Genomic DNA, 26,642 nt, shown 5'->3' with positions numbered 1-26,642 from the left:
GAACTGAGTCCCAGGAGCAGCGCCCTCACTTGTGCTGAGAACAAGTCACAAGGTCTGGCTCACACTCGTGGGGAAGGGACTGTTCAAGATGGTTCCAGCTGCCTGGGGTCACTGGGGGCCTCACATCCCAGCTGCTGACAAGAGGAAGGAGGGCTCAGGGTTAGCAGGCAATGCCCAGTTGGAGTGAGGATACACATCTGTCATTCAGTAGAACTTCATAGTAGCCTTGGGGTGTGTGTGTGGGGGGGCGCTAGGGCTGCAAACCAAATGCCACAGGGCCAGGCAGGCTGTACAGAGGAACAACACAGGCCTTGGCGTGTCTTTCTACAGAGTTGCACTTGCCAGATTCAACCTTCTGGAATGTTCTTCACTCAGAACCAATGTTTCTGGGGAAACCCCAAACAGTAGGTAGATTGTATCTGCCCACTAAGCCAGCCAACATTCTTAAAAAAAATCTTTTTATTTACTCATTTCCAGGCAGAGAGAGAAAGAGATAGACAGAGTATGCCACTGCAAACAAATTCCAGATTCATGAGCCCCCACTTTGTGCATCTGGTTTTACATGGATGCTAGAGAATCGAACCATAGCCAACAGGCTTTGCAAACAAGCCCCTTAACCACTGAGCTATCTCTCCCACCCTAACTGGTCATTCTTGGGTGTGAACTCTTACAGTGGGGACCCAGGCTACAGAACGCATGCAGGTCCAGCCAGACAAACCCCTGTGTGGGCCACGCCAGCCTTAGGCTTCCTCCCTACCACCTCCTCCAGGACGCTTGACTTAATGGATGATAGCTTCAGAGGGAGGTGGTCTTCCTGTCTGCCCCCTTCCCTGTCCACAGTGGCAGTGGCCTCTCCCTTAACGGTGAAGAGCAAGATCTCAGGCTGGAGCCACAGCACAGCTCCCTCTGACCTCTGTCTGCTTTGCAGTGTGGCAACATGGCCCGGGAAGGACTACGGGTGCTCGTGGTGGCCAAGAAGTCTCTCGCGGAGGAGCAGTATCAGGACTTTGAAGTAAGCAGCCTTAGCAGTATTCCCCAGCCCTGTCCACCACTCCACTTAGCTCTTCTAACCATGCCTGCTGGTGTGTCCCTCGTTAGCCACTCAGGTGGCCCTTTCTTACAACAGGCTCCCTTGCATTGCAGGGCCTGTGTGCATGTCATTGGCTCTGCCTGGCACGTGCTCCATTGAGTTCTGGCCCACACCAGTGTTTAGTCTGGGTCTCAGTTCAAATAATGCCTCCTTCAGGAAGCCTTCCTGGAAAGCGTGTTCTTTTTTTTTTTTCTTTTTTTTTGTAATCCATCACCCATTTGACTTACCACATTGCACCGTTGGTACATAGCAAACCTTTTGGAAGATTGAACTAAATCACCCTTAGTTTATCTCTAACACTTTTTCCACCTCCATCTCTTCTTCTCTTCCCTCCTTCCTTGTCTTCCCCTCTCCTCTCTTTATTATTGTTTTGGATCTCTCTTACTTCTCTGCTGCTATTTTAATTTCTTATACACCTCACTTTTTAGTAAAAGTGTGTACTTTGCTGGGTTTTCTTTGGCTTTTTCTTCCCTTTGCTGCCCTGGTGTGGTTCCGATGCCGCCATATTAACCAGAAGTCTCTTTATTATTGTTTTGAGACAAGGTCTTACTCTATAGCTCAGGCTGTCCTGGAACTCACAGCATAGCCCGGGATGGCCTTGAACTTGTGGCAGCCTTCTTGCTGCTGCTTCCCAAGTGCTAGGATTACAGGCATGAGCCACCCAAATAACTTTATATTGTAAAATAGGCTTAGAGCCGGGGTGGAGGGCAGAGGTAGGAGGATTGCAATGAGTTTGTGGCTACTTTGAGACTACATAGTGAATTCCAGGTTGGACTGGGCTAGAGTGAGACCCTACTTTGAAAAGCCAGGGGGGAAAAAAAAAGTTCAGTGCTGGAGAGTTGGCTTAGTGGTTAAGGCACTTGCCTGCAAAGGACCCAGGTTTGATTCCCCAAGACCCACGTAAGCTAGATGCCCAAGGTGGAGCTTGTGTCTGGAGTTCGTTTGCAGTGGCTGAAGGTCCTCACTCTCCCATTGTTCTCTGCCCCTTTTCCTCTCTGTTAAATAAATAAATACGGTTTAGGGTCGAATTGGATCACTGATCTGCTGTCTTAGAGTCAAGCTTCTAGAGTCCTTGTGCAGTTCCCCCAGTGCAGCCGGCTTTGTGAACACTACCCAAGGTTCGTCGCTAAGGTCATGTGCTTTGCTAGTTCAAACCTGGGTTTCTCCCCAGTTTTGCTGACACGATGGGAAGGGAGTAAGCAACAGGTCGGCCGGGGTCGCTGGTCTCCAGAAGTGGGACTGGCCTTTACAAAACCTGGTGACTGACTTTTGGTTGCAGAGTACCAAGACTGTGTGTGGGAGAACCTACTTTTCTGAGACCTTCGGTTGTGCTAATTCTTTGGGACAACCCAGTGAGGGCAACACCACTCTTACCTACTTGTGGACAAACCAGTGGCACTCAGAGAGGTTAGGTGACTTGCTGGATGTCCCTCGGCAGGCGAGTAGGGAGCAAAGGGCCGTTGCAAGAGCTCAGGCCAGGACTCATCCCTTTGAGGCCCAGCCCACCTGCTGAGGTCCCCCAGGCAGTGTGGCAGGACTCAGTAGCCGGCCTCGCCTCCCGCACGTCCCTCTGGTGACGTGTCTCTGGTGTGCTCCAGGCCCGCTACGTCCAGGCCAAGCTGAGCGTGCACGACCGCTCCCTCAAAGTGGCCACGGTGATCGAGAGCCTGGAGATGGAGATGGAGCTGCTGTGTCTGACGGGCGTGGAGGACCAGCTGCAGGCCGACGTGCGGCCCACACTCGAGACCCTGCGCAACGCCGGCATCAAGGTAGGACCGTCACCAGGCCAGCGAGAGAGTAAAGGACCTGACAGGGAGGAAATTGAGGGTAGAAGGTGGGCATGGTGGCACATCTGTCATCCCCGCCCTGGCCAGGGCTACATAGTGAGTTTGAAGCCAGTCTGTGTTACATAGTGAGACCTTGTCTCAAAAGAAGAAAGAGGGGCTGGAGAGCTGGCTTAGCTGCTAAAGGCACTTGCCTGCAAGGCCTGCTGGCCCAGGTTCAATTCCCCAGGACCCACACAAAGCCAGATGCACAGGTGGCACAAATGTCTGGAGCTCATTTGCAGCAGCAGAAGGTCCTGGTGCATCCATTCTCTCTCTCTCTTTTAAAGATTTTATTTTTATTTATTTATTAGAGACAGAGAGAGAGATAATGGGCACATCAGGGCCTCTAGCCACCGCAAACAAACTCCAGATGCATGTACCACCATGTGCATCTGGCTTATGTGGGACCTGGAGAATTGAACCTGGGTCCTTATGCTTTGCAGGCATGCACCTTAACCACTAAGCAATCTTCCCAGCCACCCCCCCTTTTTTTTTTTTGGATTTTTCAAGGTAGGGTCTCACTCTACTTACTCCAGGCTGACCTAGAATTCTTCCTGTAGTCTCAGAACTCACAGTGATCCTCCTACTTCTGCCTCCTAAATGCTGGGATTAAAGGCGTGCGCCACCACGCCCGGCCTCCTGTCTCTCTTAAATGAATAAACAAACAAATGTTTTCTTTAAAAAAATAAGCGAAAGAGAAGAAGAAAAATTAGTTAATATAGGGTAGAAGGTACAACAAAAGGAGACCATAATGCCCACGTAGGATGTGCCTGACCTCTTACATAGGTGTGTTTTCCCTGCCTACCTCCCCCGCGTGGTCTGGCTCCCTGGAGGTCAGAGACACATATCTCCTTCTTACGTAGAGCACAGCCACACACTGTACTCTAATTGAGTGACTGGCTGCTGCTGTGGCCCCGTGAGGAGGGGACCCAGCACGGCATGGAGTGCCAACAGGCTGCTGTATTCACGTTTCCTAAATTGCTGTTGGGTGGAGATAATCCCGTCTATTCTGAAGCAGCCAGTAGAGGGCGTCCAAGGACCAGGCTGCCTCCCCGGAAGCTGGGGCGCTGTTAAGGAGGGTGTGCCTGAGAGTGAGTGCGCTCACCTCTGTGGTGGCCAGGGCCTTTGGTCAAGGTGGCCTCTTGCTGCTGTCAGTAGGCACGGGGTCCGAGACAGCCAAGGCTGCACAATCAACTTCCTGTTATGCGGAGGAGCCTCTCTGTGTTTTCCCACCACTGTCAGTGAGCGTGTTCAAAACCTGACATCACCATGCACGTTTGGAATGTGCTGGGCTGTGGCATCTCACTGGCCGCCATGCCACGAGGCTCTTGGAGCTTTTCAGCTCCACTGCGATGGAACCGCTGTCACAGATGGGGTCTGTAATTGAGCAGATCATCATGATGTGGCTCACAGCTGGTCACAAGCAGCCCTGGACCAAGCCTGGGAGCTCGTGTTAAGGGGGATGGGTGAGGAGATGGTGAGAGACCCACAGGAATTAGTAAGCCCCAGGTAGAAGCAGGCCCCTGGAGGGCTTACATGTGGGTCTAAGTTAAGCAGCCCCTGATATCTAGCTTAGCCTGGCAGGCCTGGGTCATTGCAAGGAAGTGACCAGCAGGACCATGTGGGGCTCTTGTGATAGGAGGCCTAGTCCTGACACACCGTGCTGTGTAAGCCTGGCGCTTTGTTGTTTTGAGGCAGGTCTCACTCGCTAGCCCAGGCTGGCCTTGAACTCACAGAAGTCCCCCTGCTTTAGCCTCTGGGGTCAGATCGCACCAAGCACAGGCACGTTTTAAGCTCTACCCTTCTGGGGCCGTGGCGTTCCCTCCACTCTCTGTGTCCAGCCTTGCCTCAGAGTCTTGAGGTGTTTTTGACAACTCAGCTGCCCCCAGGGACACCCCCAGGATCATTTCTCTGCTGTGATTCAGGTTTGGATGCTGACGGGGGACAAGCTGGAGACAGCCACATGCACAGCAAAGAACGCACATCTGGTCACCAGAAACCAGGACATCCATGTCTTCCGGCTGGTAGAGCATCCTCTGTGGGGTTGGGGGGGGGGGCACGGGGTGACGCTTGGGTTTGGCTTGCAACCTGTACTCTGAGTGTACCCTCAGAGAGGACAGGGAAAGCCATTGGTCACCTAAGGCTGGGAAGCCTGCCTCCAGGGTGGGTTTGCACGGGTTACTTAATAGCCTGGGGCAGGAGCAAGAGACACCCGGTGCCCTCCCGGGGCCATGCTGTGCTCTGACCCTTTTCGAGGAGCTGTGGATCCCTTTGGGGAACAGATAGTGGTTACGCACTGAGGTTGCCTTTGCGCCTTATCAACTGAGCCCAGCATGGCGCATAAGGCCTAAGCACCTCCAGAAAAGGTGCTGCAGATGCCCACCCCAGTGCTTGCCTGCCAAGACTGGCAGCACCGCTGCTGTCGGCCGACAAACACCCCCCGAAGAGTCGTGGTCCTTGAGACCTTGTGGGGTCCCCATGAGAATAAACGCTAGACGCGCTCCACACAGAGTTGGCCCCATCAGGACAGCTTGTCAGTTTTAGTCTTGCAGGAGCAGGTGGAGATGGCGGGCTCTGAGCCCCATAGAAACCTTTGGTTCTGGGCTGGTGGCAGCCAGGAAGCCACTGTCTATCACGTCATTCTGCCATCTGCAGAGAGCAAGGCCTTCTCCCTCTCTGTACCCTCTCAGGTGACCAACCGCGGGGAGGCCCACCTCGAGCTGAATGCCTTCCGCAGGAAGCACGACTGTGCCCTGGTCATCTCTGGAGACTCCCTGGAGGTTAGTGTGGGGGACTCCGTGGGCGAGGCCTCTTCTTGCTGGGGGCTAGGAGGGCCCTTGGCTGACCGCGCCCCCCCGACCCCCAGGTCTGCCTGAAGTACTACGAGTGTGAGTTCATGGAGCTGGCCTGCCAGTGCCCGGCCGTGGTGTGCTGCCGCTGCGCCCCCACCCAGAAGGCCCAGATCGTGCGCCTGCTCCAGGAACGCACTGGGAAGCTCACCTGTGCAGTAGGTAAGCTCACCTGGGTGAGAGGAGGCCTGCGTGGGAGGTAGGGTGCTCCCCTAGGTGGTAGGCGTGGTTGGAGGCTGCTGGGATAGGAGCGGATGGTTGTCTAGGGTCGTGTCCTGTCAGTGCCCCGGACGTACTTTTCGTGGGGGCCGCTGAGCTCTGCTGCTGTGCCTCAGTTTCCCCATCCCTTTCACCTAGGCCAGGGCCATTTCCCTTCCCAGAGGGAGAGAGAGAAAGGGCACGCCAGGTCCTCCAGCCACTGCAAATGAACTCCAGATGCATGCTCCGCTTTGTGCATCTGGCTTTACATGGCTACTGGGGAATCGAACCTGGGTCCTTTGGCTTCACAGGCAAGCCTCTTAACCACTAAGCCATCTCTCTAGCCCTGACTTTTGTTTTGTTATTGCTGTTATGTGCCTTTCACTACCCCTCCCCCTTAACAGATCAGTCTTCCCAAAGGCCTCTCCTTCTTTGTCTCATGCCAAAGATGAAGGCCAGGATGTGCAGTGGTTAGATGTGGGTTCACATTCTCTCCACTGGTGTCCAGTGGCCAGGTGTCCATGGCAGCTTCCATCACCCGCCCAGGCCTCGATGAGCTGCTCAGCCATCTAGGAATGGTAGTGGTCCCCTGTAAACAGTGCTGGCCCCAGGGGGTGCCCAGGTTCTGCAAGAACCCACACCCCGCCTCCGAGGAGGGCGCACTGTGATCACAAATGCTGGTGCAGACACAGGCCCACTGCCAGTGACCGGCGCTGGGACGCCGAGCAGGTCTCCTGCTCTCTGATGCCTGGGAGAGGAGGGTGGGACGGAGTTCGCACCCAGCGAGAGGCAAGCTGTGGATTGTTATTGCGAGTGAGGACAGTGTGGAGCCATCCCCTCTCACCTCTCCTCTGCGGTCTGTGTGCCCCGCAGGCGACGGCGGCAATGACGTCAGCATGATTCAGGAGTCCGACTGCGGTGTAGGTGTGGAGGGCAAGGTGAGCTCGCTCAGGCTAGTCCTCTAGCTGGTTTCTGACTTCCTTTTCCTCCCCATTCCACTCCTCTCTCTCCTGTCCATCCATCCATCCATCTTGGAGAGAAAGAGAGAGAGGGGGAGAATGAGCACACCAGGGTCTCCCACCACTGCAAACGAACTCCAGACACATGTGCCACCTTATGCATCTGCTTATGTGGGTACTGGGGAATCAAACCTGAGTCCTTAGGCTTCACAGGCCTTAACCACTAAGCTGTCTCTCCATCCAGCCCCCCCCCCCCCGTTTTCTTGAGACAGCTGACCTTAGGCTCATTATGGAACCAAGGATGACCTTGAACTCCTGATCCTCCTGCCCCACTTTCTGAGCACTGCAGTATTGAACCTCCATACCTGGCTTCTGTATGCTTTGCCCTGAGAGACACAGCCTTAGAGCTTCCGCAGGTCCTGGTAAGAATATTCCAGAATGCCAGGAGTATTGTATAGTTTGGAAGTCTAAGGATTAGAGCTTTGTTGCTTGTGGCAGTTTTGTTTGCCAGCTCTGAAACCATGTGTTCCTAGGGTACAGTAAGAACGCTTCCCATGTTCCACGGTAGACAGCCTTTCAGTGGAGACAGGGTTTCCCCCGCCTCCGGGCTTGACTCTGCCCTCTGTGCTCACTGGAGGGTAGAGGCAGGAGGTCAGGCACCAGGCTGTTAACACTCTGTGAAGTGAGAATCCCAAGGCCCCGAGGGAGGGCCAAGGAGGCTCTGCTGTGTGCTCTGTTGCCTGGCTGACTGACAACGCCCACCCTGAACTTGCTCGGCCAGTAGGTGATGGTTTAGAAGTCACAGAGGCGAGTGAGTCTTTCGTTTTTACTTCTGTTTTGTTTTGAGACAGAGCCTCCTATCCCAGTGTGGCCTCGAATTCATGATCTGCCTGCCTCTACCTTTGCACTTACCTGTGCTGGGACCACAGGTGTGCACCATATGGCTCAGTATGCACATGGCTCTTGGGTGAGAACTCATCTCTGAAATCTGCATAGGTTCCTCAGATGGGAGCACGCGTGAGCTGGCGTGGTGATACACACCTGTGACCCCAGCCCTCCGGAGGTAGAGGCAGGGGAGGGGGCTGCAGGTTGGAGGACAGTCAAGGCCACTTAGGGCGACCCTGCTTCAACAACCAGCCAAAAAAGTGTGCTTGAGGGTTTTTCAAAAATATTTTTTTAATTTTTATTTATTTATTTGAGAGAGAGAGAGGGAGAATGAATGTGCCAGGGCCTCTAGCCACTGCAGACAAACTCCAGATGCATGCACCACTTTGTGCATCTGGCTTACGTGGGTCCTGGGAAGTCAAACCTGAGTCCTTTGGCTTCGCAGGCAAACACCTTAACTGCTAAGCCATCTCCCCAGCCTGAGTTTGACTGAATCCTTTTACAAGTTGCTATATACAGCTAAGACATTTCCATTCTGTTGTAGGTTATATTCTGATTCGTTTGGTTTTAGAGTGAGTAATAAGAATTCACTACAAAAAATTAAAATAATTTAATGAAACCCATTCCTTCATTTAACCACACCAACATAGACACATTGGGTATTCTGCAAAAAGTTTTTCCTGTATGTTACTGGCCATGGGTGTGCATGCATTTGTTATGGATACTGTATATACAATGCATTTTACTCTTGTACATTCATTATTTTCGTGTATAATTTCAAATTAAAAACATACAATGCATTTTGTCATACAGCTTGCATCAATCTGTTGCATCTTGTATTTCTTTCTCCCGTGGAGCATGGGTAGCCTTCACTTCTTCCCTTCACTGTGACTTGCTGTCTTGAAAAATGCCACCTCTTTAGGAGGCAGTGAGCCTGCACGGACCCTGGCCTTGATTTGCAGTTGTAAATGCTGGCCATGTTCTCTCTCCCTCATTGGAGGCAGTTGGAAGCAGATTCCACGCTCAATAGCTTGTCTGCTCAGTCCTTCAGCGAGGGTCTGTGTCAGAACGAGGCTGCCTCCGGGAGGGAGCAGGCTGCCCCCGCGGCCGCGCTGATGGCATGAAGTATTCACGGGCGCACTTCCTCCCTTGTCCACAAATGTCTTTCTAGCTTAAGAAAAGCTCCAGGAAATAATCAAGGACCACAAATTTCATTTGTTAACATGCTTTCGTGTCTCTTTAATCTTCTTTAATGTAAAACACTTTTCTCCTCTTTTTTTGAAGGCGTGTGAGGCTTTTGTGACACTGGTATTTCTGAGGCATTCAGAGTGTCATAGTGTTGGGATCTGACTTGGGCTGTGATCTGAGTGTTCTCTTGGTCCACGTCAGAAGGCTCTGCTGTTTCCTTGTCTCAGTACTGATGACAATCACATGCCCGCTCCCCCTTTTTTTGAGGGAGGGTCTCATTCTAGCTGAGGCTGGCCTTGAACTTACAGTGATCCTCCTACCTCTGTCTCCCATGTTCTGGAATTAAAGGCGTGTGCCACCACGCCTGGCTCAATCATATACCTTTTAAAATGAGGCAGTTTTACTCTGTGGGTACACTTTAAGTTATTTCCACTTCCATAATTGTACAGAGCTGCATAATCTGGAACATTCCATAGTTAACCCTGCAGGGCCCCAAAGGTTATGATTGGAGGGGTGGGGGGAGCTGAACTCAATGCCACATTCATTTGACCTCCAAATTATAACTATCTGTGATTTAGTGTGTTTTTTATTTAAATGAATTCCTCTTTTTTAAATCTAATTTAGACTTGGACCACCAACTGCTTCTAGCCTGAAACCAAAGAACCTCATTATTAAGTTTCTCCAAAGATCTCCTTGTCATGTCTTATTTTTTCAATTAAAAAAGACTGTGCACTGACCTCTTGCCGTCTGTGGGGTTGTAGGAAGGAAAGCAGGCGTCTCTGGCCGCCGACTTCTCTGTCACTCAGTTCAAGCACCTGGGCCGCTTACTCATGGTGCACGGCCGGAACAGCTACAAGCGCTCAGCAGCGCTCAGCCAATTTGTCATCCACAGGAGCCTGTGCATCAGCACCATGCAGGTGGGCGGGGCCGCCCAGGGGCCCAGGGTGCAGGTGGGCTGGGCCACCCAGGGGCCCAGGGTGCAGGTGGGCGGGGCCACCCAGGGGCCCAGGGTGCAGGTGGGCGGGGCTGCCCAGGGGCCCAGGGTGCTGGTGGGCAGGGTCTGTCCCAGGGCACAGGGTGCAAGTGGGTGGGGCCTCTCAGTTAACCTGGGGGCATAGTTTGCAGATGAGTGGGTACCTTTCCCCAGTGCCAGGAGCACAGTATGCAGGTGAGTAGAGACCTCGCCCAGGTGCCTGGGGGCACAGTCATGCAAGTGAGCAAGCAGCTTGTATCTCTCACAGTGCCCAAGATCCCACAATACATGTGGGTGGGCTCTGGCACCTCTCACAGGTGCATGGCAGCACACCATGCAGGTGGGCAGACAGCCAGGACCTCTCACACGTGCCCAATGGCACACCTTGCAGATGGGCAGGCAGCCAGCATGTCTCACACATGCCAAGGGGAAAATGTGCAGGTGGGCAGGCAAACAGGGCCGGTCATAGGTACTCAAGAGATAACCGCCTTGTTCTGGAAGACGGCTTCTAGGCAAGGTACTCCGTCTTCGGTGCCCCAGCTGCCCTCACGTGAGTGGTGATGCTATTCATGGCCTGTGGCATGGTGGTGAGCCTCGGCAGTGGTGGAGTGGGCAGAGTGGAAATGATGGTGGGGGCTTGTCATAGGTTTTCCAGAGGGAGAGGCAATGTTGGTGCCAAATGAATGTGCCAACCCTGGCTTCCACAGCAGAGCTGAGGGCCAATACTGAAACCATGGAAGAAGTTTCTAAAATTTTTACTTATTTGCAAGCAGAGAAATTAAGAGAGAGAAAGAGAAGGCACAACAGGGCCACTTGCTGTTCAAGTGAACTCCAGATATGTGTGCCACTTTGTGTGTCTGGCTTCCCACGGATACTGGGAAATCAAACCCAGACCAGCAAGCTTTGCAAAGAAGCACCTTTAACTCAGCCATCTCCCCAGACCAAGAATACTTTTTTAAATTTTTATTTATTTTTTATTTTTCAAGGTAGGGTCTTACTCTAGCTCAGGCTGATCTGGAATTCACTATATAGTCTCAGGGTGGCCTTGATCCTCCTACCTCTGCCTCCTGAATGCTGGGATTAAAGGCGTGTGCCACCATGCGGGGCATCAAGAGCACTTTTTGTTTTGAGATAGGTGTCTTGAGAAGTAGCCCAGGCTGACCTTGACCTTGTGATGCGCCTGTTTCAGCCTCCCAGGCAAGTGCGCCCATGCCTCAATTTAACTTGCTTGTCTTGAGCACTCCTATCCTGTGGTTATCAGCTGAAAGCTCACAGTGTAGTCAGTGTTTCCTGCCATCCTCACGATGGCCTAAGCCTGTTTTACAGATAGGCAGGCTGAGGTTGAGTCAGGATCTGGTGAGCCAGGCAGGTGTCCCCGAGGCTCCCACTCAAAAGCCAAGCCTTCCCTTCAGTGAATTGTTGCTAAGGCTGTCTGTGCGTGCCAGAGGCGCCCTTCCCATGGCCAGGCTTGCTGGCTCCAGGTTCTCAGCATAGTGGGCAGGAGTGGCACTTTTTTGGCAGCTAGTCACTGGCGGGTTTGTAACCTGCTTTCCACAGAAGGATTCTAGTGCCTGGATGAGACATGGCCCTACTTTCTCCCTCACTAGCTCCTCCAGCCTGTCCCCAGCCTGTAGCAGCAAAGCACTGCGTGGGAAAGAAGCCCAAGTGAGGAAGGAAAACACTGGGTGGTAGGAAGCGAGGCCAACCTCGTAGGCCCCGAGGTGAAAATGCCCTCCAGTTCAGTGCTGAGAACATGGGGAGGGGGCCCTGGACCCACACCTCCTTGTGCCCTCACCACTAAAGACCCGTGAGGCTGTGCAGGCACAGGTCACTTCCTCACTCCAGACCTCAGCCTCTCCACCTATGAAGTGGGATGGGGGTGTCCACCTCGCCCCTTTAACAACCCGAGTTTTCCAAGCCATCGATGCCGGGACACTGTATGAACGAAAGTCAGTGTTTCAGGTTGTAGGAGAGGCATGTGATGACGTGGAAGGCAGCCCACTTTATAGAAGGAGTGCTGGACCCTTCTTTCCCCCTTGCAGGCCTCATCCAGGCCTGGCGGGCTGGGGTTTCAAGTATCTGCTGCATCTGAGAGTGGAGCCTGGCAGTGATTTTCATCAGAGCGATGTGAGGCCACACAGCTGCCGTGGCTCATGGGGCCACATCTGCACTGCTGATTTATGCTAATTCTTCAATCAGACCAGGCAGCTCTATGGTTTCAATCACCGGGAGATTGATGATCTTGTCCCTGGGCAATTACACAAAGTGGGACAACGAGCTGCCTTCTGCAATGCCCGGGCATTCCTGTTAGTACCCATTCAGCAAGGAGGCTCCAGGGCGAGCCCGGGTGTGTGTTAGACACTGTCCACTGTGCTGAACATGTCCGTGTTGCACCTGGAGGTTGTGACCTCTGATGGGCAGATGGGATTTTTTTTTCAGATAGGGTTTCACTCTAGTCCAGGCGGACCTGGAATTCACTATGTAGTCTTCAGGATGGCCTCAAACTCATGGCGATCCTCCTACCTCTTCCTCCCAAGTTCTGGGATTAAAGGCGTGCACCACCGTGCCTGGCTGGGATAAATGTTTTTATTTCCCTCAAAGTTGTGTTTGTCCACATGAAAACTTTGTGCCAATATGAGGGGGACACTTGAGAGAAGGGGCTCCTGAGGCTGATTGGCATGACAACCCCCCCACCCGCCCCGTGCCACAGCCCAGCCTGTGTGAGAAGTCACTGACAGGTGGTGAGATGGGTGCTGCTCACGGCCATGGCATTCTGTGCTTGGTTCCTGGGCTCTGCCCCGGCCCTCATGGGTCCTTGTGCGCCTTTGCTCCCTATGTGTTCACAAAGCCCTCAAAATCACCATGTAGTCACATAGAGGACCTTGAATTCCTGATCCTCCTGTCTCCACCTCCCAAGTGCTGGGCTTGCAGGGTCAGCCACCACACCAGCATAGTGTTTAGAAAGCCGCCCGAGGCACTCGTCCTTGCTGTCCTCGGGTTTTACACTAGTGGACGTGAGCTTGGGGCCCAGGGTCCTCTCGTGAGTCTTGTGAGTGTCCAGAGAAGAGGCTAGCAGAACATTGGGCAGCATGTGACCTTCCCACCCGGTCTTCATGGCTCTGAAGTCCCATTTTTCAAACTGGGAAGCAGACACTTCATGAAGGTTTGTCACTGCAAAGTAGCCTCTCACTGGCGGGAGCACAGCTCAGTGTGGTCACGCCTACCCAGCAGGTGTGAGGTCCTTGGTGTGATCTCAAACACTGATAAAAATCACTTCACATAGTAAATATTTTCTTCCAAATTTCAAACCATGTAATGGCTCCCACCCCAGCCTATAAGGTGGCTGATATAGAAATGGGGGTGTCTCTGTTCCCCTATGCACTGTGCATACCTGGAGAAGTCATAATTCTGAGCTGCTGTGTGTGGGGGGGGCTGTGGAGAGAGGGTGCAGCCTGAATCCACAGCACCCCACAGTTTACCCTTCTAGAAAATGTGCACATGTGCCTTCCCAAATCCAGCTGACGAGCTTGCTGTTCACAACAGGGACCCGAGTGTCTCTGTGGCACCAGACCCCCGAGGCATTCTGACCCCTGGCCTTGTCAAGCATGAGCTGTGTGGTCTTGGGCTGGCCCCTGACCCTCTCTGGGTCTCATTGTTCTCACCTGTGTTATGAGGCTGATGATAATAGTTCCGGCTTCTGGGGTGGCCTTGAGGGTCACGCAAGTTAACCCAGCCACAGAGCGCACTCAGAGAGCATGTTGCCAGCGGAGTGGCTTAGCGAGGGCTGCGGGTGTCAAATGTGTGGTCAAATGCCCTGTAAGCCAGAGCGGTTGCCCTGACTCAGCGATGTGACGTCCCTTCTCTCCTTGGCACAGGCTGTCTTTTCGTCCGTGTTCTACTTCGCTTCCGTCCCTCTCTACCAAGGATTCCTAATCATTGGGTAAGGCACTGCAGGCCAGCTGTCCAGGCTGTCTGTCTCTGTTGAGTCCCTTCAGTCCCTAAGGCACCTTGACCACCTGACCCCAGCAAGGACATGCCAGCAGGGAGGTTTGGAACTTCCTTGACCTGCCCCACCTTCACCAGAAGGGGAAAGTGCTGCAAGCCCCCTGCCCTGCGGCCACAGCGTTGGCCGTTGACACCTGGTGATGAGCACACCCAGCCCTCCTGGCTGACCTGAGTCAAGTGGGGTGCTGGGGCTCCAAGGGCAGCCAGCACCTTGTCCTGTGGGTGCTGTGTATGGCCCATAGATTCCTGCTGGGAGCCCTAGAGACAGCAAGGACATCGACTGCCATGAGCCCCATCACTGTCCCCGGCCTGGGACTTTGTGATGTTCCTTCTGGCCTTGTCAGCGCACACACAGGTGTCCCCTTATCCAGGCAGGTGGTGGGAGGCTCTGCAGTGCCCCAGATCCAAGGGCACCTGCGGCCCACTTTTGCTTAGGAAAAACGGGGCAGCAGGTCAGCAGGTGGAGGACAGTTGTCCTCGATGCTCACTGTGTCTTGCTGGTTAGCTCACCATACTGCTTCCGGTTGGGAAAATGGAAGACCCTTTGTCTGGTCCTAGCCAAGTCAAAGAACATGCCAGAACATACTCGGTGGGTGGGGAGCTTTGAGCCATGCTCCATGTGGTCTTCTGTGAGACGACATCTCTTCTCTCACCCACTCAACCGTAGCCACAGTGGATACTCACCACTTACTTACGACAGCCATGCCCCAACCGTGGGGCCTTTGCACTGACAGTTGTCTGTACCTGGTATGATGCGCAGTGGTGTGTGGTGTGGTGTGGTGTGGTGTGTGGTGTGTGTGGTGTGGTGTGTGGTGTGGTGTGGTGTGGTGTGTGTGTGGTGTGGTGTGGTGTGGTGTGTGGTGTGTGTGGTGTGTGTGGTGTGGTGTGTGGTGTGGTGTGGTGTGTGTATGGTGTGGTGTGGTGTGTGTGGTGTGGTGTGGTGTGGTGTGGTGTGTGTGGTGTGGTGTGGTGTGGTGTGGTGTGTGTGGTGTGGTGTGGTGTGGTATGGTGTGTGGTGTGTATGTGGTGTGTGTGGTGTGGTGCAGTGTGGTGTGGTGTGGTGTGTATGTGGTGTGGTGTGTGTGGTGTGGTGTGTGTGGTGCGGTGCGGTGTGGTGTGTGGTGTGGTGTGGTGTGGTGCGGTGTGTGGTGTGTGTGGTGTGGTGTGGTGTGGTGTGGTGTGTGGTGTGTGTGGTGTGGTGTGGTGCGGTGTGTGGTGTGGTGTGTGTGGTGTGGTGTGGTGTGGTCTGTTGTAGTGTGGTGTGTGGTGTGGTGTGTATGGTGTGGTGTGGTCTGTTGTGGTGTGGTGTGTGGTGCGGTGTGGTGTGGTGTGTATGTGGTGTGTGGTGTGGTGTGGTGTGTGTGGTGCGGTGCGGTCTGTTGTGGTGTGGTGTGTGGTGTGGTGTTTGTGGTGCGGTGCGGTCTGTTGTGGTGTGGTGTGTGGTGCGGTGTGGTATGTATGTGGTGTGTGGTGTGGTGTGTGTGGTGTGGTGTGTGGTGTGGTGTGGTCTGTTGTGGTGTGGTGTGTATGGTGTGGTGTGGTCTGTTGTGGTGTGGTGTGGTCTGTTGTGGTGTGGTGTGTATGGTGTGGTGTGGTCTGTTGTGGTGTGGTGTGTGTGGTGTGGTGTGTATGGTGTGGTGTGGTCTGTTGTGGTGTGGTGTGGTCTGTTGTGGTGTGGTGTGGTTGGTGCTGTGTGGTCTTCCCCCAGGTGCTGGCGTGGCTTCTCGTATGGACGTGTATGCCAAGGTTTCCCTTCCTGAGATGGCACCCCACCCTATATGGACACGCCACATGCACACACAGCCACACGCACAGCACACCACACACGTCTCACTCCCTCTTCCCCATTATACCTTTCTCTGTGACATGCACAGTTTACTTAAAGGATTTGCAAACCTGTAGTGACTCAGAGAGCCCTCAAGGGCAGATGGTCATCTGTGTGACATTTGGGTCTGCAGGGGTCAAAGCTGGGCCTGACACACGAGAGGCTCTCAGTGGCTAGGTGTCGGGGTCAAGGAGGGACACGGGGCGGCAGAGGCTGGGGTGGAAGTCAGTGGCATGGCACCCGCGGGTCTGACTGTGGCAACTGTGTCTCAGGTACTCCACGATCTATACCATGTTCCCGGTGTTCTCGCTGGTTCTGGACAAGGACGTGAAGTCAGAGGTTGCCATGTTGTATCCCGAGCTCTACAAAGACCTCCTCAAGGTTGCCAGGCCTCCCTCCTTTTTCCCTCCCTTCCTCTTTCCTCTCTCCTTCCTTCCTTCCTCTCTCCCTTCCTCCTCTTCCTCTCTCCCTTCCTCCTCTCCCTCCCTCCTTCCTCTCTCTCCCTTCTTCCTCTCTCCCTCCCTCCTTCCTGTCCCTTCTTCCTCTCCCTCCTTCCTCTCCCTCCTTCCTCTCCTTCCCTCCCTCCTCTCCCCCATCTTCCTCCTGTTCCCTTCCTGCTCTTCTTTACTTTGGGGGGAAGGTGTGGGAGTTGGTGTATTTTTCTTTAGAGAAACAGCAATTACTGTGTAGGGATCGGAACCAGCATGGTCAAGTGCAAACTGAAAACAGCTAAGCTTCTTTTTTAAATTAAATTAAATTTTTTATTTGTTTTGGTTTTTTGAAGTAGGGTTTTACTCTAGTCCAGGAGGCCCTGGAATTCACTATGTAGTCTCAGGATGGCCTTGAACTCATGGCGATCCTCCTACCTCTGCCTCCCAAGTGCTGGGATTAAAGGCGTGCACCACTATGCCCAGCTCCAGCCAAGCGTTTTCAGAACAAGCCCATCTGGGAGCTGTCACCTGGAAGCCATGGAGGTTTCTCACACAGCTTTCAGAGTGCCTGTGTGCTGAGTGTGCATGCCTGTGTGTCAGGGTTTCTCTTCTGTGGTACTGGGGATTTGAACTGAGGGCCTTGTGCATGCTAGGCAAGAGCTCTACCAACTAAGCAAGAACCCCAGTTTTTTTTACTTTTTTACAAAAATATATTTTATTTTTACTTATTTATTTGAGAGTGAGAGAGGCAGATAGATGGGGGGGGGGGAGAGAGAGAGAACAAGCGGGCATGGGCACGCCAGGGCCTCCAGACATGTGCACCATCTTGTGCATCTGGCTTACATAGGACCTGGATAATCGAACCTGGGTCCTTTGGCTTTGCAGGCAAGCCCCTTAATCACTAAGCCATCTCTCCAGCCATCTTTTTACTTTTTTTTTTTTACTTTTTTTGTTGTTTATTTTTATTTATTTATTTGAGAGCTACAGACAGAGAGAGAGAGACTGAGAGAATGGGCGCATCAGGGCCTCCAGCCTCTGCAAACGAACTCCAGACACGTGCGCCCCCTTGTGCATCTGGCTAACGTGGGACCTGGGGAACCGAGCCTCGAACCGGGGTCCTTAGGCTTCACAGGCAAGCACTTAACCGCTAAAGCCATCTCTCCAGCCCCGTCTTTTTACTTTTTGAGACAAAGTCTCACCAAGTTGTCCAGGCTGGCCTCGTACTCAGTTTGTAGCCTCAGAGGGCTGGGAACCTACCATCCTCCTGCCTCAGCCTCCCAAGTAGCTGTGTGACAGTGTGCCCCATCATGCCAACCCTCAGTGCTCTTTGAAAGATGTCATTTCTCTCCTCTGTCCAGATGTGCGTGAGCCCTTCTGTGGATTTTTTTTTTTTTTTTTGAATGAAGCCGACATGGTGCCTTGCATGGTTAGTGAAAAAACAGTAAAGGTCCCAGTGGCAGCCACGCATGGTGACCCACTTCCACTTTTCTGTCTCATCTAGGGGCGGCCGCTGTCCTACAAGACCTTCTTAATCTGGGTTCTAATCAGCATCTATCAAGGTGAGGACGGGGCAGTTGCCTTGTGCTTTGACCTAGACCCTGGGAAGCCCCATTGCCCACCCGTATCCCATGCAGAGAGAAACTGGCACCTAAGGCAGTGGCCCAGGCGGCGAGTGGGCGGCTCCAGTCTCCCGACGGGCTGGCGGGCGGGCTGCGGGGACTCGGGGACTGCGGGGACACGGTCTGGCTCGTACAGGAAGCACCATCATGTACGGAGCGCTGCTGCTGTTCGAGTCGGAGTTTGTACACATCGTGGCCATCTCCTTCACGTCGCTGATCCTCACCGAGCTGCTCATGGTGGCGCTCACCATCCAGACGTGGCACTGGCTCATGACGGTGGCTGAGCTGCTCAGCCTGGCCTGCTACATCGCCTCCCTGGTGTTCCTACATGAATTCATTGGTGAGACCCGAGGGTGCCCCCCCCACCCTCCTCGGCCCCCAGCACCTGAGGCTTGGGTGCTCTGTCCTGTGGTTTTGCCCTGCTGCCCACATTTTCTTACCGAAGCCCCCTTGAGACAAGGAGTGATCGGGCATCAGCAAGTAGAATTGGCTCAGGATAGAGTCGAGTGGCTTTTTATTTTATTTTATATTTTTCAAAGTAGGGTCTCACTCTAGCCCAGGTTGACCTAGAACTCACTCTGTAGTTCCAGGCTGGCCTCAAACTCACCGTGATCCTCCTATGTCTGCCTCCCAAGTGCTGGGATTAAAGGTGTGGAGCTATTATAATCTTTTTGAAAAAATTATTGTTTTCTTTAAATATTTTATTTATTTATTTGAGAGGAAGAAAGACACAGGTAGAATGGGCACACCAGGGCCTCGAGCCACTGCAGACAAACTCTAGACACATGTGCCACCTTGTGTATCTGGGTACTGGGGAATGGCACCTGGGTCCTTAGGCTTCACAGGCAAGTTCCTAAAACTGTTAAGCCATCTCTCCGGCCCTAAAGTTGTTTTTTGAGACTGAGTCACATAGCTCAGACTAACCTCAAGCTCGCTATGTAGCCAAGGAGGGCCTTGAAACTCCTACCTTCTGCCCCTGCCCCCACCCTGCAAGGGCTGGGATTGTAAGTGGATGCCCTCATACCCTATTTATGCCCTTCCGGGAATCGAACCCAGGACGTAGTGCATGCTGGCAAGCACTCTATCTATCATCCATCAGGCTATAGCCCCAGCCTGAGTGTGTATTTTTGTTGTGATTTTTGTGTGCAGTGCAGGGGTCACACCCAGTGCCTCTTGTCTGGCAGGCAGGCATTCCACCTCTAAGCTATAGCCCAGCCCCAGAGTGTTTTCCAAACTCTACAGAACTGTCTTGTTTAAGAGAAATGCTTAATGAATTCAGCTAGCACAATACCCCTGTACCTGTTTACCTGTTTGTTTTTTAATTGCATCTGTTCCAAATCAACACGACTCGTCTCAACTCTGAAAGCAACACAGTATAACAGCTCATTGCATAGTACTTGCCTTGCACCAGGTTTCTCCACGGACCCTGTGTGCGGCGACATGCCAGTACCATCTCTCACACAGGCCTTGAGCGTCCTTGGGGCTCAGCACCTGCAGGGCTGAGGACTGACTGGAGTTGCTGGGTTTCTCTGCCGAGCTGCCCCTGGCATGGAATCATGCTCCGAGGAGTCCTGGCATACCCAGCAAGCATCTGAGTTTTGCTCAGCAATTACCAACCAACCAACCCAAACCAGCCCACAGCACAGAGTGACAAGCCACGGCCTCTTCAGCCTTTTGGTTTTGTCAGATTTACCCTTTGCCACAAAACCTCTGGGTTCCCATGAAGTCCTAATCAGAAGTTCAGTCTGTAAAGTCACGTGTGTGGCCAAATCCACAGAGCCGGGAGGTGCCCAGCCCCATCCTGTCCCCTTCAACCTCCTTTTGCACCTTGCAGTGAGGTCTGCTGACCAGAGAAGCAGTAGCTGTCCCTGCAGCGGCCACTGGGTCACTGAGTGGATGTCATAGTCTGGGCAGTTACCTCGGAAACGTGCTGTGGGGGCCAGCAGCGGCCCTCATGATGCCCGCTGTCCTGTAGAAGCGAGGACACTTCTGTGCTGGTTAAACCAGACACCCCGGGGTGGCTCGTGTGCTGGTCACTGGGGACAGAGTGGTTCCCTGGCTGCTTCCCTTTCCCACACGCCCCTGAAGTCCATGTGGAAGGTAGACTCCTGTGGGGGGCACTTTTCAGTTTGGGGTCCTGTGGGAGGACTGTAGGGGCTCACGAGCGATCACACGGCCCCACCACCAGAGGAGCGAAGCCTGGGCACACGGTAGCCGGGCGCGAGCAGCCCCTCCTCTCCTGAGGCACAGCGTGTCCCGTGTGCAGGGTTATAAGCAGACGTGCAGCGGACCAGGGCTGCTAGACTCTCCCGAGCCTAGAAGTTTCCCCAGCTCAGAGGCTGTGGTCTGTGTTGGGCTGGGAAAACCCAACACTTAAGAGTCACACGGAGACCTAATGGAGAGTGTGCCGGGCCATTAGAACCCAGTTCGTCATGGATGTATATGAAGGAAGTAGACAGATACTTTTTTTTTGGCGGGGGGACATCGAGAGAAGCTGAGAGCGCCTCATCCAGGACACCTCTGATCAGGGCTGTTGCTCAGCTTCACAAGCCACCTCACCAGGCTTTCAGAAAAGATCCTGCAGGCCCCCACCTCCAGAGGGGTGGCCACCACCCAGAGGTGCTCAGGTTCCCTGGGGCATGGAGCAACCCCAGGCTAGGTGAGAGGGCTCATGAGCACTAGGCGCTGGGCCCCACACATAGTAGGCTTTTTTTGTTTTTTTGTTTTGGGTTCTCGAGGTAGGGTCTCACTAGCCCAGGCTGACCTGGGATTCACTATGGAGTCTCAGGGTGGCATCAAACTCATGGTGATCCTCCTACCTCTGCCTCCCAAATGCTGGGATTAAAGGCATGCGCCGCCACACCCGGTACATAGTAGGTTTTTAATCACTGGCTAATGTCCTGCCATGCAGCTGTGCTCAGGACCAGGGAAGGGTGAATTCCTGTCCCCCAACCCCTGTCCCTTGCACACCACAGCTCCCAGCTTTTACCAGCCCACAGTGGAAGGCAGCGCCCTGCCTGTGGGTCAGTCCCCAAGGGTGAGCCGGGTTTTGACAAGGGGGAGGGGTCTCTGTCTTCTTGCCCCCTGCTGCAGGTCCCTCTGTGGCTTTCTGTGGGTGAGGTCACTGAGCCCAAACAGTAGCTGAGAAGCACGGCTGTGTGTGAATGTCTCTTCCTGCTCGCCGTGGTTTAGAATCCCAATTAACAAAGTAAAATAAAAATAAGCTGGGCGAGGTGGCACACACCTTTAATCCCAGCATTCAGGAGGCAGAGGTAAGAGGATCGCTGTGAATTCGAGGCCACCCTGAGACTACATAGTGAATTGCAGGTCAGCCTGAGCTAGAGTGAGACCCTACCTCGAAAAACCAAAAAATAAAATAAAATAAAAATACCTGTCGGGATGTTTGCCCACAAGTTTCTCTTCCTAATGGTTGAAAATAACACTTCCCTGATGCCCAGGAGGTCAGAGAGAGAAGGTGAAGGTCAAGGACTGAGTGCACCACGGGCCCACACCTGTCCCTTATAAGATCAGTAGGGGGCAGGGGACGGTGCCCAGGGCCGAGCATCCGGGACAGACGCTGCTTCCCTTCTGGTGGCTGGGCTGGTGGTGCTAGGTCTCACGTGTCTCTGGGAACATTCCTGTTCGCTCACGGCCGTCTCTGCTGTTTGCAGATGTGTACTTCATTGCCACCCTGTCGTTCCTGTGGAAAGTGTCTGTCATCACCCTGGTCAGCTGTCTCCCCCTCTACGTCCTCAAGTACCTGCGCAGACGGTTCTCCCCGCCCAGCTACTCGAAGCTCACGTCCTAGGCTGTGACGGGGACTTGGGGCTCTGCGCGCTCCTGGTGGGCAGAGTTGGCACCTCACTTGTATTAACCGCTTCCTGTGGGCATCGCGGTCACTGCTGCCACGTGCAGTCCTGTTGCGGCGACGCTGTGCTCCTAGCAGGGTGGGCATGCTGCAAAGGCCAGAGGGAGGGTGCTGCAGGGTGCCTGGGAGCACCTGCTGGAACTGTGGGTGCCACGTGGGAAAGCGGGCGAATGCGTTGGGACTGGGTGGCTCAGCTGGGAGGTTTATGAGGGTCACTGTGCAAGCTTCCTCATGACTTGAATTTGTTGTCATGTGATAAAACTTCTGTCTAGTTGAAGGTTGTAGAAGGTGTTTTATTATTATTATTATTTTTTTTTTTTAAGAGGGGACTGCTCATCTTTCTTGCTCTTCAAGAGTGTCTCAGGGCTGGGGAGATGCTCCAAAGGACGAAGGCCCTGGCTGTGCAGGCGTGACAGACCTCAGTCAGGAGTCCCAGAACCCATGTAAAGCCAGACGCGGTGACAAGCCCCTGTAACTCCCATGCTCCAACGCGAGATGGGGCTGAGACAGGAGCATCCCTGGAGGTTCCCTGGTCACCTGCCTGGCACGGGCAGGGATGACCACGAAGCCCTGCCTCAAACATGGTAGAAGGTGAGGACCGCCACCTGAGGTTGTCCTCTGACCTCCACTTTCTCTTGGTGGTGTGTGAGTGCCCTCCTCCACAAAGCGTTTTCAGAGGGCTAGGGAGATAACTCAGTTATTAACATGTTTGTCTTGCAAGCATGAGGACCTGAGTTCTAGTCCCCATACCGACATAAAATGCTAGGCATGGTGGCACACATCTGTAATCCAGGTACTGTGGAGACAGGAGGCTCCCAGGGCTCACCGGCCAGCCGGTCTAGCTTAGCTGGCGAACTTCAGGCCACTGAAAGACCTTGTCCCACAAAGAGGTGGATAGTCTACCTGAGGAGCATGTTGTCCCCTGGACTCCATGTGCACAGGTACCCGTGCACCAGCACATGGGCACCCACGCACATTCACACATGCACACACACGCCCACCACAGACATAGGCAATCACACGCATAAACACATACACATACACACAAAAAAAGTGTTTTCAGGGCTGGCGAGATGGCTTAGCGGTTAAGTGCTTGCCTGTGAAGCCTGAGGACCCCGGTTCGAGGCTCGATTCCCCAGGACCCACATTAGCCAGATGCACAGGGGAGTGCACGCATCTGGATTTCGTTTGCAGTGGCTGGAGGCCCTGGCGCGCCCGTTTTCTCTCTATCTGCCTATTTCTCTCTCTGTTGCTCTCAAATAAGTAAATAAAAATAAACAAAGAAAGAAAGAAAGAAAGTGCTTTTTAAAAAAAAGTGTTTTGAAAGCAATACAAAGCTCCCAAGCTGAATGTGGCAGCGCATGCCTGTCATCCCAGCACTCAAGAAGCCGAGGCAGGAGGGTTGCTACAAGCTTAAGGATTGGCAGGGCTACACAGTCCCAGGTCAGAAGAGCTATGTAGTGAGACTGTGTCTCAATATGCAAAGCAAAACAAAGAAAAAAATAAGGAAAAGAAGATGAAACCCTTGATGAAGGTGTGGGAAGAAGAGAACAACTTTTGGGGGCTGCTCCATTCTTTTCTTTTTTAAGAGAGACAGAGAGAGATAATGAGAGAAAATTGGTGCTCCAGGGCCTGAGCCACTGCAATTGAACTCCAGACACTTGCGCCACCTAGTGGGCATGTACGACCTTTCACTTGCCTCACCTTGGTGCATCTGGCTTATGTGGGATCTGGAGAGTTGAACATGTGTCCTTAGACTTCGTAGGCAAGCACCTTAACCGCTAAGCTATCACTCCAGCCCTGGTCCATTATTTTTCTAAAAATTATTTATTTGCAGAGAGAGAGATTGAGAGAATGGGTGCACCAGGGCCTCCAGCCACTGTAAACGAAGTCCAGATGCATGTGCCACTGTGCATCTGGCTTTATGTGGGTCCTAGGGAATTGAATTTGGGTTGTTAGGCTTCTCAGGCCTGCTCCATTCTTTTTTTTATTTTTTTTAAAAAATTATTTATTTATTTGAGAGTGATAGAGAAAGAGGCAGATAGAAAGAAAGAATGGGTGTGCCAGGGTCTCTAGCCACTGCAAACAAACTCCAGATGTGTGCGCCCTCTCGTGTATCTGGCTCACGTGGATCCTAGGGAATTGAGTCTTGAACCAGGGTCCTTAGGCTTCACAGGCAAGCGCTTAACCACTAACCCATCTCTCCAGCCTGCCTGCTCTATTCTTGATGAAGGTGTGGGAGGAAGAGAATGACTCCAGGGGAGAGCTTCAACCTTTTTTTTTTTTTTTCGAGGTAGGGTTTCGCTGTATCCCAGGCTGACCTAGAATTCACTATGTAGTCTCAGGCTGGCCTCGGACTCATGGTGATCCTCCTAACTCTGCTTCCCGAGTGCTGAGATTAAAGGGGCGTTCCATTATGCCCAGTGTGCTCCATCCTTGATGAAGGTGTTGGATGAGGAGATTGACTCTTGAGGGTGCTCCATTGGGAAATGGTGAGCTTGTTCCCTTGGAGCACTGGGAAGGGCCTGGATCCTGGACACCATGAAGAATGGCCGAGAGGCCGGGTATGGGGGCACACGCCTTTAATCCCAGCACTCGGGAGGCAGAGGTAGGAGGATTGCCGTGAGTTTGAGGCCACCCTGAGACTCCACAGTGAATTCCAGGTCAGCCTGGGCTAAAGCGAGACTCTACCTCAAAAAACCCAAAGAAAAAATAAAAGGCCGAGAGGAGAGGAGGAGGAGGAAGGAACCAGGGTTGCGTTTTCACCTCGATCTGCACCGGCAGCCACAGCCCTGGAGGCAGCATCACCTGCCACGTCGTCATGGCTCAGTTCCAGATGTAACATCCCACTGTGTTGGGCGCTGCCGGCTACATCAAAGCCAGTGGCTATCCAAGGACTCTGGCTTCATTTTCATACAAGTGGTTTTAGCAGGAAACGTGCCACGAACAGCCCTTAAATGTGTTAACGGTGCGATAAGAGACTCGGGGCAGATGTGACTCAGCCCCTCTGTGGCCTGAGCAGAAAGGTCAGGCCTCTTGGGGCCACCTCTCTTCCCCAAAAGCCCCTTTCCTGTTAGGAGGACTTGCTGCAGACTGAGCTGACGGTGGGGGCGGGGGGCGGCATTTTTGCACTGGTTGGGGGTCAGTAGCAGTCCCTCGGGGAGGGGGTCCAGGCTGCATCTCAGGGGTCTGGGATCATCCCCCCTGCCTGCTGAGAGAGCGACAGTAGATTCCTGTGCTGAGTGATGTATGGCGTGCGTGCGTGCGTGTTTCTTATAAAGCTTTGGCGCTGCTTCCTGAGGGAGAATGGTGTCTGCAGGCATCGGACGTGGCAGGGCAGGGCTTTCTTGGAGGTTCTAAGGCACATTTCAGAGCATCCACATGTGCACACCATCGGGGTTAAGTTGGAGCAGGCTCACCAGCTGAGGGTGTGTGCATGGCCGGTTTTACCATGCTTCATGAGAATGGCATGGCTCTACTGGAGCCTTCAGAAACACAAGTCTCAGGCCGCCTGGCATGCCACCCACCATCAGCCTGGCAAAACCTGCCCTCAGAGAGTTAGGACATGAGGATCAGACATCCTGTTAACCTCGGAGTACCCATGACATAGTCTTGTATGGGGTCGCCCTTTTCCGCATGTTAAAATATCTTTTTGTCTCCCAGTAGACTGCGTGACCAGAAAGCGGTCCTGGGCACCAGGGCCACGGGCATGCTCACCGTGCTGGGCTTTTTATGAAGATTCTGGGAATCCAACTCAGGCCCTTGTGCCCGTGTAGCAAGTAATCTTACCCACTGAGCCATCTCCCCCTCCCCCCTTTTTTTAGTGAGCGTGAGAGCAAGAGAAAGAGAGCATTGCCGTGCCAGGGCCTCAGCCACTTCGATCAAACTCCAGTTGTGTGTACCACCTACTGGGCATTTGAGACCTTGTGCTTGCCTCACCTTTGTGTGTCTGGCTTATGTGGGATCTGTATAGTCCAACATGGGTCCTTTGGCTTTACCGCTAAGCCATCTCTGCAGTCCTGGCCCCTTTTTGAAATGTTGCAATGGCTCTCATCTTCACTTGTGTTTTGCTTTAGCACTTTATCTCTCTCTCTCTTTTTTTTTTTTTGAGGTAGGGTCTCACCTCTCCAGGCTGACCTGGAATTCACTATGTAGTCTCAGCATGGCCTCGGACTCATGGCAATCCTCCTACTTCTGCCTCCTGAGTGCTGGGATTAAAGGTATGTGCCACCACACCCGACACTTTGCCAATATTTTCCTCCTTCTAATTCAGTCTTTTCTGACAGAGAGCAGTCTCTCACTCTTTCTTTCTCTCGCCTGCTTGCCTGCCTTCTTTCCTTTCAGAGAGAGGTAGGGAGAGAGGGAGAGAATGGACATACCAGGGCCTCCAGCCACTGCAAACTCCAGACTCATGTGCCACCTTGTGCATCTGGCTTACATGGGACCTGAAGAATTGAGCCTGGATCCTTAGGCTTTGCAGGCATGCACCTCAACCACTAATTCATTTATCACTCCCCCCACCCCCTGGACCCAAATCTTTAATAGCCCATTTAATTTAAGGTCAGACAGCCTGTGGCCCATCTTCTCCTTTTGAATACTTCTTCCTAGAACAGAAATCAACTCCCAGTGTCCCCCGTGCCTCAGCACCTCATGTCCTTAGTCCCCCGTGTCCTCAGGGCCCCATGCCCTCTGACAACACAAGATATTTCTGTCTGAGGAAGAGCTTCTTGAATTTTAGTATTACTGTAGCTTTTATTTTTTTTTTTTTTTGGAGGTAGGGTCTCAGTGTAGCCCAGGCTGACCTGGCACTCACCCTGTAGTCCCAGACTGGCCTCAAACTCACAGAGACCCTCCTGCCGCTGCCTCCCAAATGCTGGGACTAAAAGTGTGCTTCACCATACCCAGCTGATTTAAATACACACACAC

The 26,642-nt window shown here is 53.1% G+C and overlaps 1 protein-coding gene across 2 annotated transcripts in view; it reads left to right on the top strand.

Moving 5' to 3' along the window:
* The window catches only part of Atp9a (ATPase phospholipid transporting 9A (putative)), a 142,347-nt gene extending 120,354 nt beyond the window's left edge, over positions 1-21,993 (top strand). For both annotated transcript variants that reach the window (XM_045156068.1, XM_045156067.1), the window contains exons 17-28: positions 929-1,012; positions 2,689-2,859; positions 4,842-4,940; positions 5,607-5,696; positions 5,783-5,927; positions 6,837-6,901; positions 9,757-9,912; positions 13,844-13,908; positions 16,071-16,179; positions 17,731-17,788; positions 17,985-18,188; positions 21,520-21,993. In XM_045156068.1, the coding sequence (XP_045012003.1) occupies positions 929-1,012; positions 2,689-2,859; positions 4,842-4,940; positions 5,607-5,696; positions 5,783-5,927; positions 6,837-6,901; positions 9,757-9,912; positions 13,844-13,908; positions 16,071-16,179; positions 17,731-17,788; positions 17,985-18,188; positions 21,520-21,656 (1,383 nt within the window). In that variant the 3' untranslated portion in view covers positions 21,657-21,993. The remainder of the gene's footprint in view (positions 1-928; positions 1,013-2,688; positions 2,860-4,841; positions 4,941-5,606; positions 5,697-5,782; positions 5,928-6,836; positions 6,902-9,756; positions 9,913-13,843; positions 13,909-16,070; positions 16,180-17,730; positions 17,789-17,984; positions 18,189-21,519) is intronic.
* The last annotated feature ends 4,649 nt before the right edge of the window (positions 21,994-26,642 follow it).

This window comes from Jaculus jaculus, chromosome 8 (genome assembly GCF_020740685.1).
Source record: "Jaculus jaculus isolate mJacJac1 chromosome 8, mJacJac1.mat.Y.cur, whole genome shotgun sequence".
Lineage (NCBI taxonomy): Eukaryota > Metazoa > Chordata > Mammalia > Rodentia > Dipodidae > Jaculus > Jaculus jaculus.
Note: the sequence above shows the minus strand (reverse complement) of the source record. Positions and strands in the feature narration are given on the sequence as shown.